This window comes from Trichoplusia ni, chromosome 10 (genome assembly GCF_003590095.1).
Source record: "Trichoplusia ni isolate ovarian cell line Hi5 chromosome 10, tn1, whole genome shotgun sequence".
Classification (NCBI taxonomy): domain Eukaryota; kingdom Metazoa; phylum Arthropoda; class Insecta; order Lepidoptera; family Noctuidae; genus Trichoplusia; species Trichoplusia ni.
In genome coordinates, this window is record NC_039487.1 from 3898356 (window position 1) to 3912167 (window position 13812).

The window sequence follows — 13812 nt, forward strand, 5'->3', positions numbered from 1 at the left end:
ACTTGATGCAATGTTTGGACAATGATGCCAAAGAAAATTTTAGAATGGTGTCTTAAGGCGGGATTTTAATTTCTGGTTCTTATTAAGGGATTATAATCTGATAATCGATATTAAGTGACATAGTAAAAAAGTAAGCAAAAAGATGTTTAAGTAATTGCTAGTTATGACATTTTTTATTTTTCAGCTGAGCGAAGTTAAAAAATATTTTTCTTCGTTGAGAATTGAAGATCAGTTTTGTTGAAAGATGTGGCGCCAACTATATAACGATTCGTATATTTTTATTGGTAAATTAGCTTTATGTTTTTTTTTTTACTTATATTATAAATGATCTAACCCTCGATGGTAAGATAATTTGTAGTTGTAACATCTCAAAAAGTAAAAAAAATATTATTTTCTGTAGACTCTACATTTTGGGAACTTCTAAATGTGTGAATTAAATTTCAAAACTTAATCAAATTTAATACACACCACACCGTTATCACAAATACTCGTCTCAAAGACTCAGTCACATCTGTCATCTGTAACTATATTATTATAACTAAGAACCATATGAGAGACTAACAGCATTTACTTGACGTAGCTATTCTGTCTAACTTCGTAAACTAATTCATGCAAATGTTCGAACTCTTTTCATTACACAACTTTCCAAATTAGATCAAATTATACATCCAAAGTGGAATTCTTCAACTGTTTCTCAAGTCCGTGGCAGCAATAAATTCAATGCGAACAAATAAGTTACAAAATTAGCCCTAACTTAATTGTTGATAAGGGAATAGAGTTTTTAAACTTTGAAATAATGAGCAAAACGTTTTTTGTTTAAAGATAAGGAGTCCTAAAGGTACAACAAGAATTAAAACAAATACTTTAAAAGAAAATGATTCGGTGTGGGCTTAGTCAATATTAATATCATAAAATAGAAGCTTAATTGCAAAATATTTTTAGCAAAAAGCCAACGACACGCGGTATTCCCAGGCGGTCACCCATCCAAGTACTAACCGCGCCCGATGTTGCTTAACTTCGGTGATCGGACGAGAACCGGTGTATTCAACGTGGTATGGACGTTGGCGATAGCTCTACTAAAACAGCTCTACCGTTCCGTCTGACGGAATTAAAACGCGCCAATAGAATCTCTATGTTATCTCTATCTCCCTCACTTTATATTTCTTACTCTTTCAGTCCCCCCACACATTTAGCAACGCGTCACGCACACTGATGTCAGCGTTGACCTTGTAGTTTTTTTTAACGATATAAACGCTCAAGTTCGTCGCTACGATTCTTTTATTTATTTTGTAGAAATAATAACAAATTAATAATTAGGATAATTTATTAATCTACACTTCAAAAAAATAGTAATTTAATTATTGATTGTTTTCATTATTTATCAAAGGAAGGTGAATTATACAAGTTTTCTGAATGCTAGTCCGATACCGCGTTCATTTTAATAATAGGCTACGTCACAAAATATATACGGATTCTGCGACTGAACAGAAAATTTGATCTAGCTATCGCCAACGTCCATACCACGTTGAATACACCGGTTCTCGTCCGATCACCGAAGTTAAGCAACATCGGGCGCGGTTAGTACTTGGATGGGTGACCGCCTGGGAATACCGCGTGTCGTTGGCTTTTTGGTTTCGTTTATTTTTCAATTTTCATATATGTATAGTAATATTTTTTTATTTAACTCTCCGCTTTTTAGTACCTCCACATTTGAGATGAACGATACTTTACTTTTAAGTAGGTACTTTATTTAAAAAAAAACTGGCGTTTGCAGTTTAGTTAGTTTAGTTTAGTAGACTCTGAATGTAAAGTTTAGTTTCATATTGATAATTAAGTAAATACTCTACTCTTAGAAATGTAAGAAGCTGAATAATAATTAACGTGTTGTCGAATATTCGTGATAAGCATAACTGCAGATTTAATTTGGACCAATCTCATACCAAGCACTCAAGCGGGTATCCATTGACCATAATAGCTACAAGGACTGCTCCAGTATTCAATATCCTTTGTTTCAAACTGCTACTGAGCAGTAGAAACCAATGCGAGTACATAAAAAGAAAAAAAAAGCATTCAAATAAGGCTACTAATACAATGGACGGCACCCGTACTTGCCCATCCTTCCTTTATCTTTGTATAAGAGGTGCAAGCGACGAAGAGGATGTTATAACCGTCTTAAGATCTCTAGCAAAAGATAAATGTAGAAGACTATAATTATAGTTTACTATGCAGTTGCCTCTTCAAAAAGTCGGTACGGTCTTCTCTAAGCAGGTCGTTATAGGACCAACCTTCGGCAATATTCAGCATCTATCGTTAGAATATCGAATGAATATTGGTGAGGTAACATGAGAACTATGACAAAGTGGTGTGTCGAAGACACTGACAGGCCACCGATCATTGGAACCTGCCAGGCTATTCATACGATTCTAGGAACTCTGGGGCCGAACGAAATTCCTGTCAAGATTGAAAATTGATTCGATTTTATGGGACGACAATGCTGCTTCACATGCTCAAAAGGATTTTAATAAAAGAACAATAATAAATAAGAAAAATAATGCAGGCACAGATTTTTCTGGTCAAGAATTTTTCATGTAAATGGCTTTTAAATGCAATGTGAACATGCAGAATAATTTACGACTAGTAGACTAGTATTTTCGTAAATACAGTCTGAAGACGTGTTATTAAGCAGCTTTCTAGTTAGCACCGCCTCTAGGATAGCAGGATTATAAAAGCTCACATTAACCAGTCACGGTTTCTTCAAAGTAACTATGAAATTTACTTGATCGATGTCCTCAATACATCGATTTACTTTATTTTTCCTTTTAGCACCAACTTCTTACAATTACCGGCCATGCAAGGTGATGCTTCAATAAGCGAAACTTAATCATGACTATAAAAACTAAATGACACGCTTTACTAGTGCTGCGAACAATAGACATTAAAATTTTATCGATAAATTACACAGCTCTGTTTACCGTAGGCTAATAGATTGCACTACATATCAAATGAAACGTTAATTATGCACCTATTGAATTTGAAATATGAATCATGTTTACGCAATCGAGCTAATGCTTGAATGTTTACACTAAACATATTATTCAGTTTGGCTTTTCAGGCTAATTATGATAATGGTAAAATAATGTCAAATTGTTAAATTTAATGACGCAAGCAAATCAATTTATTATCAGAATATATTATTCGTTAGAAATTATCGAGTACGGACTTTATGTGCCATTTGTAAGTGTTTCCAATAGACATAGTTTACCAGATTGTCGCAGGCTTTCATAACTCACGTATCGCATAAAAATACATACACGTAGCAACAAACCGTTTAAATTGTATCGATACAGCTCACATACGTGTGGCAACACTATATAATCCGCCCGCGGCCTGTACTCGAGCAAATTATACACTGCATCGCTCACTCTTACAGTTTGCACCTCTCGGTCGTTTCGCAAATTTATATGAATCATTATTGGGTTGAATTATAGCACGGCGTCGTGCCGAGGGACCGCCGTTCACGGACGTGAGAAGACGTTGTTCCCGTAGGAGATGCGTGATTACTGGATTGTTACCATTAGCCTTTCACCTCGGTCATGCAGACTTGTGTGTATAACTCTTAATTTGCACTTTTAAGACGATGCGATAATTGCGTTCAGAGTATTTGGATAGACAAGATATCGAGTCGTCTTATATGAACAAGACATACACTTTATGTTTTATTAGTAATACAAGATGATAATAATGAAATCTATATGATAATGAAATAACGAAAATCTGAATAAGAAACTTTACGGTAAACAAAACTGTTATACTTGTCTTATTTTTAGTTTGTATGAGTATCTAGAATTAAATAGATCATTGATATTCAATGTTAGCTTACTTCATCCAGCAGATATGGATAGCCAAGTTATAAATTCAAGAGTCCGTAAGTCACCGCATCCAATATTTCATCGCTGATTGTTCAGAGCGCATCAATAACGCATAGAGGTGTTATCAAGTTTCCTTTAACGCTGGTTAGTCCTTACGTATCGTGCTTGACCGTGCATTGTAACAATAACGAACATTTGCGTTCCCATACCGTTTAAAGTACTTCATGCTAATGGACCAAGATCCTATAGCCGTCAGACCTTACTTTCTGAGATAGCAAAATGTGGATCAATAGAAGAGTATCATCGTCATCTATAAATGTGCTGCATGTTTATGAAAACATGTTCTTTCTATTTGTTAGTTCAGTACTTCTTGGTTGACTGGTAGAGATTGCCTCTGGATGAAGTCCGCCATTGTACTTATTTGTATAATGTTTTAAATACATTAATAAATAACCTATCACGAACAATATCGGACACTTCCCAACGACAATAATTCTCACCAGATCCAAAAATCGGAAAGCTTCGTCTTGCTTACTCGTATTTTTGTACTGTATTGGACAGATCCATGTTTGGAAGCCTTCGAGCATCTAAATTCGAACATCAAAGTTTGTTGTAGGTAGATACCTATCATTTACAGTCGGTTTCTCTGTAAATATAAGCTCAGGAATTTCTGGAATCTGGGGCCATGAAGGAAAACTAGATGTTATGGATACTTTACCTTTCGTAATTATATTTTTAAGTATTTGCATTAGGACAATATTACAAAAAATACTTCAAACTTGAAACATTATATTTTTTGCAAATATTAAGCACATTGACAATATAATCATAAAAAAAGATAATTGTGAGGAAGGAGATGATTTGCGCTTTGTTTTATTTCGAAACCTAGGAGGTTTAAATTTATATTTCCTTTCACCTATAGGTTCTTCTTTAAGCAAAATTTGTTCTGTTCGAAACCTTAATTTCTGTTTCGGATTGATAAATTTATCATCATTGCATGCTGAACTGTTGCAAAAATAGTATATTGAATTATAAAGTGGCTTGTCTATACATCCTCTTGAAACAAAATCGGTTTCATCATCGATATTTGTGTAGCAAAGTTGATTACGACCACACACCATATAGTCAGCACTGTAAATATATAATATGGTATTTAATATAATTAATTAAATTTAAAGTAGAGGTGAAAAGAATTGAGAAAAGTTTCCCACTTTTTGCCATATCTGCAGTTTTTATCCGATGTTGGATTGGTTCCTTTGGTTTCACAAACTTTACACATAAGATCCATCCCTACTATGGGCAACTGAAGTCGAGCGTTATCATATTCCCAATCGCTGACTTTCTTATATTCGTAATGGCTGGTATCGAAGGCAGGTTTGTCGTTACAGAGAGGACATTTGCATATAAACGTTCTATTTAACCTTCCTGGTAAGATACAACCCCTTTTTATAAATAGAGGATGAAGTTCCGTGAAACAGTGTTCAGCATCGGCACATTGTTTGTGTGGCATGCTGAAACGAATGGTTAAATCAGAATAATTCCCATGAAGTAAAGTTAGCTACAATATTTATGATTATTCGTCAAGGGTTTGTTTGTTCAACGTTGAAAATGAAATCAGAACGATTAATACTTACGAAACACCGTCATAGCAATTGTCATCACTTCTTAAAGTTGTATTGGTAAAGCATGAGTAGCAGTCCATCCCTGAAAATGTGGTCAAATTTATTACTTCTTTTGATTCGACGTTTCTTCGTGATCTCATCGTTTGCAGCTCATGAACTTCATTTCCCTCTAAGTTTTCGTGCGGTTTATAATTTTTTATGGAACATTTTTCAAGTGCATTGATTTTTTTACCATCCCCAATAATATTTGTTTTCTTAACGGCACCATCCGCAATTTCACGGAACATAACCTTATCTTGTCTTGATAAATTTTCAGATTTTTCTGAAACAGTTTTCCGATCGGTTTTGATCATATGGAATAATGAAACTAATAAGAGAAAACCCAAAAGTTGTTGAATGTATAAAATCGACATTTTGCTGGCTATTGTATGAGGAAAATCAATGTCATTGCCTTTTTTAATTTACAAAGTAATTGTCATAGAAGTTTTGTTGTCAGGGTATTAAAAAGTTTTAATGTGGCAATATTTATTATGATAATTACTAGTTTTGCTAAACGAAATAATTTTAACTTTTGATTTTGACCCTAAAAAAATGAAGCTAAGCTATTTAGATTACACTTTTTGTTCTCTTCCGACCCCATTTTTGTCCAGAAAATATTACTGGTATAATGGTATGGTCTTTGGAATGTCTACTAACGTACCGATAGGTACTTCTTTGGATTATGAGCTAGAATAAATTAATTATATAATTTATTTGATATTAATAATTTCATTTAAAATTCCTTTACAATGGACTAGTTGTAAAACACGAAAATTGTTTGTTGTAAATTTGATAACATATAGCAATAAACATAAAAAGCCCTTTTAACGCTGGCCTATAATAATTGAAATCGATCTCAGTGGCGTGCACTTGGAGAGGCCTATGTCCAGCAGTGGACTGCGATAGGCTGATGATGATGATGATGATTGAATGTTTACCTTAAAACTAAGTATATGGTGTAACTCCTAAATGTTTTTATGTACGTAATGCCGCATTAAAACCTTTTTACTTTGATTACAAAAAATCTAATTTCTATCTAGCATGAAAATAAAACAAACAGAATGTCATTTTGCTCATAGCAAAATGTCGATCATAAACTTACATATACTTTTATATTTTTTTGTATTCTTTTTACTATTTCACCGGATTAAATGCAACGTGGGTGCTTTAACAGAACAAAAGCAAAATGCATCAAGATCTCAATATGATATTTTTAGCAAAACTTTGGATGGAACCGATAATTCGACAACTGTTGAAAATGATGGTATGAAACTGAAGTTAAATGGCGTATTTAAAAATATTCTAGATGGTAATTCGAAACCACAAGAGAAACTTGAGCCAAATAAAATTGAAGGCGTGCTATCGCTGAGGTTGCGAAGACAAGCGAATGATTATACCAACTCCGGCGACGATCACGGAGACGAAACAGGGCTAGAGGAACCTTTGGCAGAAAGAAAAAGAAAGAGATTTACAACCAAGCCTCCTCCCACTAGTACTACTCCGAAGAAAAAGAAACGTAAATCAAACGCCCATTCGATCCAATCATCGTTGTGTATGATTTCATCACTAATTTGTTTGACATTTATAAAACCTATAATGTTATATATTTGAGGTAGTTGTAAACTTAATGCCAAAGTTGTGAAAATTCTACGTATTACTGTCTTACATTAAAACATTTTGATATCGTTTACCCCAGTCATTGTTTTGATTTAATATAGTAAAAGCCAAGCTAAAAGCAAGAATATAATTACACAAAATATGTGGTGTGGAACCCGTTATGTACCAATAAGACACATACGATAACATGCCGAAGCAAGATTTTACAACGCGAATTTAAAAAAATCTCAGCAAAGAGTATTTTATAGCAATCCACAAAAGAAATTTGAAGTTTTAAGTTGTGATGACTTATGTCACCTTCAATTTTGATTTCTGCAATGAACATAATAAGAATTTTACACTTACTTTTATTTATATTTATTATTTACGTGAAATGCGAACTTAAAGAAGGATTAAAAAGTAAGAATCTCTTACCTTACTTTAGACGAAAGGTAGAAGAAGTCGAAGATACAGATGTAGTAGAGACAACTGAAACTGACGATCCCCGTAATTTAGTATCATTTTTGGTTAAAAATGTGAGAGAAATCTTTGATGATGATGTAGTAGAAAATTCAGAGCAAATAAAAGAAAAGATTGCCGCGACTAGAAAACCAAAAGCTAGAAAACCAACTAAAAGTTCAATTATAGCTACGAATGTCACACTCAGTAGCACAACATCTGCTGTTTTGTATAGACCAATAATTCCTATTTCAACTACTGAAGCTAATATTAGTAGCAGTAGTATTTCTACTTCTACTTTTACAAATGATGTGACGCTAGTTGAAATTTTACCTCTTACTACTTTGCTAGATAAGAAGCATGAAAGCACTGAAAACCTCGGAATACAGATAAGGAATGATGTCCTACACCTTACAAAAGATATAAATTACTATTCTAAAACTGATAAAAAGGAACGGGAAGTTCCCGGTTTTGCATCTGTACAACCATATCCTGTTAACAGTTCAGAATCAGATTCCGAGTTAAGTGATCCGAGACGATCATGTATAATGTGCGATAATGTTGTTTCAGAAGATTGCAATGACCCCAAAAATAAATTGTGAGTATGCGCTCATTATTTAAAAACAAATATTCAATAACCAGATTTGTCTTAAAGTCCAAATAAATTATATTAAAAATGTACAATTAATAGCATACACTTTATATTTGGAAAATTGCTTTCTCTTGTGATTATTGAATTTTCAGAATACCGTCGATAATGTGTGATCGTGACGATGATTTGTGTTATTCGTTGCACACGCCTTTTGGAATAATCGATCGTGGATGCTTCAACGTAAATCACAATCTCACCACCTACGTATGTTCCTGTAATCTTTGCAACTACATATCCATTTCTGAGATGCCGTTTATGTTCTCCAACAAGCGAGATTGGGTCGATAATGTTGTTGAGCTCTCACGTACGAAGCATTTTAGAAGATCTGTGTTTAAAGATATGTCTTGCTTAAGATGCGAAGTTAACACGACCACCAAAACTGGGGATATGCTAGATAGCGCGAACTGCCTGGAAGGAAACATGTATGTACATTTTAATCCCACTATTATTAAGTTACTTTTAATTGTTCTACCTCATCACACGTTTTTTTAAATAAACATTTCCGTTTTGTATTATTTTAGATTTTTTTTTAACCTGAAGGTGCAGTTAAACAATAACGCAAGTGAGGTAGAGCAAATCAGTACAAAATATCGTTCGGAAATTGTCCTTGTGAAGAATTTCTAAATTTAGCCTTTAGCCAAAGTAGTGTAGTAAGTCTATGAACGATTCAGATTAATAAGTGTGTTTCTTTTCAGTGGTAATTTACCAGTGGAAGATTGTGAACTGGATGAGGTTTGTGCAGTAAGAGCCCTCAGAGCCGATGGTTATATTTGGCGAGGATGTGTCAAAGCCCCACTTTACAACTACTGGCTAACAGTTTGCGACCACGATCTTTGCAACTATGATACAATTCTAAACCTCTATGACTTCATCTTTTAAGACAATTTTTCATCAATAGTATACCGTCACTTTTTTTTAGTAAAAGCTTATTTGTATATAATAAACGTTTACTTTTTGTACTGTACATATTTGTTTCATTAAGTATTTATTTTTAAAACGAATACTGAACATATACCATTACCAAGTTTCATTATATAGGTATAGTTGAATTTTAACTGCCATATAGTATATCAACTTTCCAAAAGGCAATACTTTTTTCATATTCATAAAGTCATATTGTCAAGTATTACCACTTTTTTATTCTTCTATTTAGCAGAAATCATTGCACCAATTTTATAAAACATTCAATTTATATTTTGCATTTTACTCCATACCTCGATAAATATTCGTACAATTTATTTCATCCCGGTATTTTAAAGTCAGACATTCCGACTGATGAAACGTTCATATTTATTTCGTTCAACATAAAAAGCAGACGGCGACTTGGGAATACTTTGAAGAAAGCAGTCGAGATCAGAGGGGCAAGCCCTAGAGCCCGTAGGTACCCATAATCTAATTGAATTTCACGGTTGTGGATGCACCCCCTTTGAAGGATTTCATCTGGCGGAAACATTTGTGGGCTCGCCTGTACTAAAACTCTAAACCGCTGATCTGGAAATATGATGTATCCTTGTTCGATTTTACATTCGGTTGCATTTCGGATATGCAAAAATTTTGATTTAAAAACTTTTAGTTTTGATGACAATATGGAAATTTTAGTTACAAAAATATAAAATTGGGCAAGTTTGATATATATTTTTTCACTATAATGGTATCTAAAAATCGACATATATTGTAACCAAACACAACGTCACGATATATAGAGCTGGGCTTTTAATTTTAGTTCCGTTTGTTAGTTGCAGTATTTCATTTATTGCTAAAATACAGATTGTTTTAAAATAAAGTTTAAAATTTTTAGAAAAATTCATATTTTACCCCAAAGGTACAATAAATAACTTTCTAAGATATTTTTACGCAATATTTCCATAATTTAACATACATTTAAAGTAAACTGGGGTGAATCTTGAGAGTACTTTTAAAAATAACGTATCAAAGCTTTAAAACTCAAGTGGCTTGCATTTTTCTTTCGTACCCTGGAGTTCCCTCAAGGAATATACTGAACCCGAAGTCTGTAAGATGTTGTTTTTAAATATTTTATCATAAAAAGAACGCTACTTCGGACGCTATATATTTTTGTATGGTAATAAAGCTAGGGAAAACTTTGCACTAACGTTTTGTTGAGTCTTTTAACAATATTGAGATGAAGTTATTCTTTCTGGTTGACTACAAAGATGTTCGGATTTCTTTAAGAAGAATTAAATGTCTCAAGAACTAGATGGTACTCCTTTGTTACTTATCAGACAGAAGGAATAAAATTAAATGGATAAAAACTCTAGACACTTATACTTAAAGTCCATTTCTCATCAGTGGTTAAGAAAGAGGAAGGCAAGTATGAGCATTTAACTCAAACTTACCTTTATTTAAGAAAAGCTGATGTCGAAACGGAACTTCTGTTACCTGGCTCGTTGCCTGTCTAAAGGCCATAGCATTTTTCCAAAAGAAATAGCTGATTCCAAGCCCTGACCTTAAAGAGAATTCAATTGGTTTTCAAGTGATGATTTTTTGTTCAGTTAACAATGCTATTGAAATTGTTGCTGTATTTATGAAGTTGTGTTTGGTAGTTCCAGTTGATCGAATAAATAAATTAAGGTTAAAGTTTATCTAAAAAGCAGTTCTTTTGATAAAGGGCTCAAAACTATTATTACCCATAAGGTTTATATATATTCAATGTTTTAGGGTTTCAGCGACTCCAAAAGTAGCGAAGGTCTAGAACTCCAATCTTAGAAGATAGGACGACGGATGACAGATGACGGATAAAGATATTGACGATTGATAAAATGTGGATTTTTTATTTCACCTGATTTGAAACAGATTTTTTACCAAATATGGTCTGAAAGCACTGGCTTTGATAGATAATAATTCGATAAGTTACCACGAGCGGATATTAGCATGATACGCAGTCGAAACGTCCCCGTAATGACCGTATATATCTTTTTAATGAACTACTAGCCTGCTTTCGTTATGCGAAAACGAGCTTCCCCGACAATTCACCCAAATATATAGTTAGTTTCACGAATACCGGGAAACTATTTTAATGCTTACGGTAAGTGTATTTTGCCATTATAATGGTTCAATAAAACTATTATTGATGATACCTACCAAATAGGTACATAAACTGGAAAATATATTATTGTTATAAACTAATTCAGCAAGAACAAAAAAGTTATCCAAACTTAAAACCCCAACAACTACTACTATTTGTGCGTCAAAAGAAAAATATTTGAACTCGTCAAGACAAAATTACATATCACCCAGTGATCGGTAGGTTTATCCAACATAAGTCGAAACTGAACAAAAAACATGATAATCACATCTCGAAGACGCGATCATTGCTCGCCCTTGCTTGTTAATAATAACAGTGTTTCAACATGGAACGGATAAGATGGTAATGAGCGGTGTAGGACGTACGCTAGTTTGAAATGCCTTACGGCTCTCTCCGCGTTTCTTTCAACACGTAGCCCACTGTGTGTTTAATGCCTAACGTTCCTATCAAAAGTGAAGTGCGCTTGAAAGGATTTAAGATTCGCAATCGCGTTGCCGTAAACGAGATACCATTTAGCCAAGGGCAAACACACGGCCAGTGTTCTTAGATAAACTGCGTCTATGAAGCTTTTGGTAAAGGGAAAATTATAGTACACCAAGTTTACAAAGCTGGCCTTTTGAGTTCCAAGCGTTTTACACAATCGCATTCCTTTTGTACTGTAAAAGAAGCGGTGGTCCGATTTACGTGCGAATTTCTTTGCGACCGTGGTTGAACTTTGTTGTTTGAAACACCTTAGCATGGCTATAGCAGTACTCTATAATATAACACGTGTATTTAACCACCCCGCACTCAATATTATTATTGCAGTGTACGCACTGTGTAGTATGAGCCGGCAAACTTATTATAACTTTTGAAATAAGCGTGTGAGTTTGTTTGTCGCTGCCTCAAGCTTAGCTCGCTTTATTAGTTTTGTTGAGAACGTAGTTATTATGCAATTATGGCGGATGCATCATGTACTAAGGCACCTCTGAACAGAACTTATAATTGTATACGTCGAAAGGTTCAGGTAATGGCTGTTGAAGAGAATGTGCTGTTTTAATTACTGCAATAAAGATGTAAAAAAAACAAAAAGTGCAGAAACTGAAGTGTTAACGTTATTTATTCGTTTTTAACATTCAAAACACCGCAGAAGCCTGTTTAAGTAAGGACGATGATAAAAAATTGTCCCACTAATGAGCAAGCCTGCTACCCTTACTGGGCAGCAATAAATAACCATTCGCCGAGCGATTTAACTCCAGCAATGAAAAATTAAACGATGTATCTTCGCAATTCGTATTGCGTTTGTAAATATTTTTTAGCTTTCACGATTCAAATGTTTTAAATGGAATGCGACTTATGATTTTTCTTAGTGCTAGGTATATTATACTGTCTCAGACTTCGGGAGCTGAGCATAAAAAAAACTACAGAGAAAGAATTTCGCAACTTAAAATAATACAATGTTTTGAATCGTTTGTAATGAATTGAACTGTCATTAGATGTTGATGCTTTACAAAACTCCAAGTTATTCCACACTCTTATACTCGACTGATAGGTTATGACTCGTAATTATAAGTGTAGTTTAGATATTTACAGCTTTTCGAACAACACGTTATATTCGACAAGGTGTAATGAAGAATAATGACTGTATTTACAAGATTGATTTATGTATTTGAAGTCGCCAATTTGCAAATGTTTGTACTTCAATTTACAAAAGTTATGAAGACTCGGAAGACCAAGTAATTTATCGTTCCCGTTTTATTACAACAGACGTGGTTTGTTTCACCTAATTTGAAATCGCAGTCAGTGGTTACGGATAAATATTTGTCAGACATAAATAACAGTTCGGCTGTGCAGTCTCTTGGACTATTTATAGCAATTAATCGATTTGTAAATATGTAAGAGTTCGCGAAGATGCACGAAATTTCGTATTGAAATATTCAAGGCTGCGAAATATAGGATCAATATTAGTATCAGTTTATTTGTTACATTATATTTTTATGATATGATTATGTTCACATTTTAAAACAATAGGGATTGCTATAGCTATGATTCAACGAAAACTCAAATAGTGCTATGTACAAGTGAAGAACGTTAACTTCTTTCTTAAATGTAATTCAAAAAGTTGAACCACTGAGTTGTTTTTCTGATTATCTTGTTGCATCAGCTCCGTATCGACGATAAAAAGGTTATCATTCAAATATTTCCAATAAGTACTACATTACCACATAAAACGCCGGCGTACTATAACTACCACGTTTAACACAATCCCGTGCGACCATTACGTGGTCAGAGAATCTCATAATTGTGGCGACTTAACACGAAATTCAATAGCGTATTCAAACCGAAACCAAAATTTTGGGAAATTCAACATTCGGAATACTTCAATACCAAAGGGGCAACAAGATAAAGGAATGATAAAACGAATGCCGATCGATATCACCCGTAATTAAGGTAATATTTAAGAAATCTCACCACATTATCAGGAATGTGGTTCTGTCCGCCAAGACAGTAATATATAGCTGACATAAAATCTCGAGATTCGACCAGATAGTA

The 13812-nt window shown here is 33.9% G+C and overlaps 2 protein-coding genes and 2 non-coding genes across 5 annotated transcripts; 2 read left to right on the plus strand and 2 right to left on the minus strand.

The window, feature by feature from the left end:
• Window positions 1-947: 947 nt before the first annotated feature.
• Window positions 948-1066, minus strand: LOC113498390. The gene has a single exon (XR_003401008.1). It is a non-coding gene; the product is annotated as a 5S ribosomal RNA (ribosomal RNA).
• A 441-nt stretch (window positions 1067-1507) lies between these two features.
• On the plus strand, window positions 1508-1626 carry LOC113498391. The gene has a single exon (XR_003401009.1). It is a non-coding gene; the product is annotated as a 5S ribosomal RNA (ribosomal RNA).
• A 3015-nt stretch (window positions 1627-4641) lies between these two features.
• On the minus strand, window positions 4642-6033 carry LOC113498242. 2 transcript variants are annotated; one of them, XM_026878184.1, is made up of 4 exons: window positions 5724-6033; window positions 5504-5573; window positions 5081-5380; window positions 4642-5000 (listed from the first exon to the last, which is right to left on the minus strand). In XM_026878184.1, the coding sequence occupies exons 1-4, from the start codon at window positions 5902-5904 to the stop codon at window positions 4643-4645; spliced, it is 909 nt and encodes a 302-aa protein (XP_026733985.1). In that variant the 5' UTR covers window positions 5905-6033; the 3' UTR covers window position 4642. The 2 variants fall into 2 exon arrangements, with proteins under 2 accessions (XP_026733985.1, XP_026733984.1); XM_026878183.1 differs by having other exon boundaries at window positions 5504-6033.
• Window positions 6034-6548: 515 nt separating this feature from the next.
• On the plus strand, window positions 6549-9819 carry LOC113498324. Its single transcript, XM_026878308.1, has 3 exons — window positions 6549-8183; window positions 8330-8659; window positions 8933-9819. Exons 1-3 carry the CDS (start codon window positions 7438-7440, stop codon window positions 9114-9116), a joined length of 1260 nt encoding a protein of 419 aa, XP_026734109.1. The 5' UTR covers window positions 6549-7437; the 3' UTR covers window positions 9117-9819.
• Window positions 9820-13812: the final 3993 nt, after the last annotated feature.

Excerpts from the sequence above, each read along its gene's own strand:
- LOC113498242 (XM_026878183.1), bottom strand. The coding sequence starts at position 5,904 with ATGTCGATTTTATACATTCAACAACTTTTGGGTTTTCTCTTATTAGTT. Across the intron at positions 5,381-5,503 it reads AATTGCTATGACGGTGTTTC|CATGCCACACAAACAATGTG; the intron begins GTAAGTATTAAT and ends CATTCGTTTCAG. Across the intron at positions 5,001-5,080 it reads AACTGCAGATATGGCAAAAA|TGCTGACTATATGGTGTGTG; the intron begins GTGGGAAACTTT and ends ATATATTTACAG.
- LOC113498324 (XM_026878308.1), top strand. The coding sequence starts at position 7,438 with ATGTCACCTTCAATTTTGATTTCTGCAATGAACATAATAAGAATTTTA. Across the intron at positions 8,184-8,329 it reads AATGACCCCAAAAATAAATT|AATACCGTCGATAATGTGTG; the intron begins GTGAGTATGCGC and ends TTGAATTTTCAG. Across the intron at positions 8,660-8,932 it reads AACTGCCTGGAAGGAAACAT|TGGTAATTTACCAGTGGAAG; the intron begins GTATGTACATTT and ends GTTTCTTTTCAG.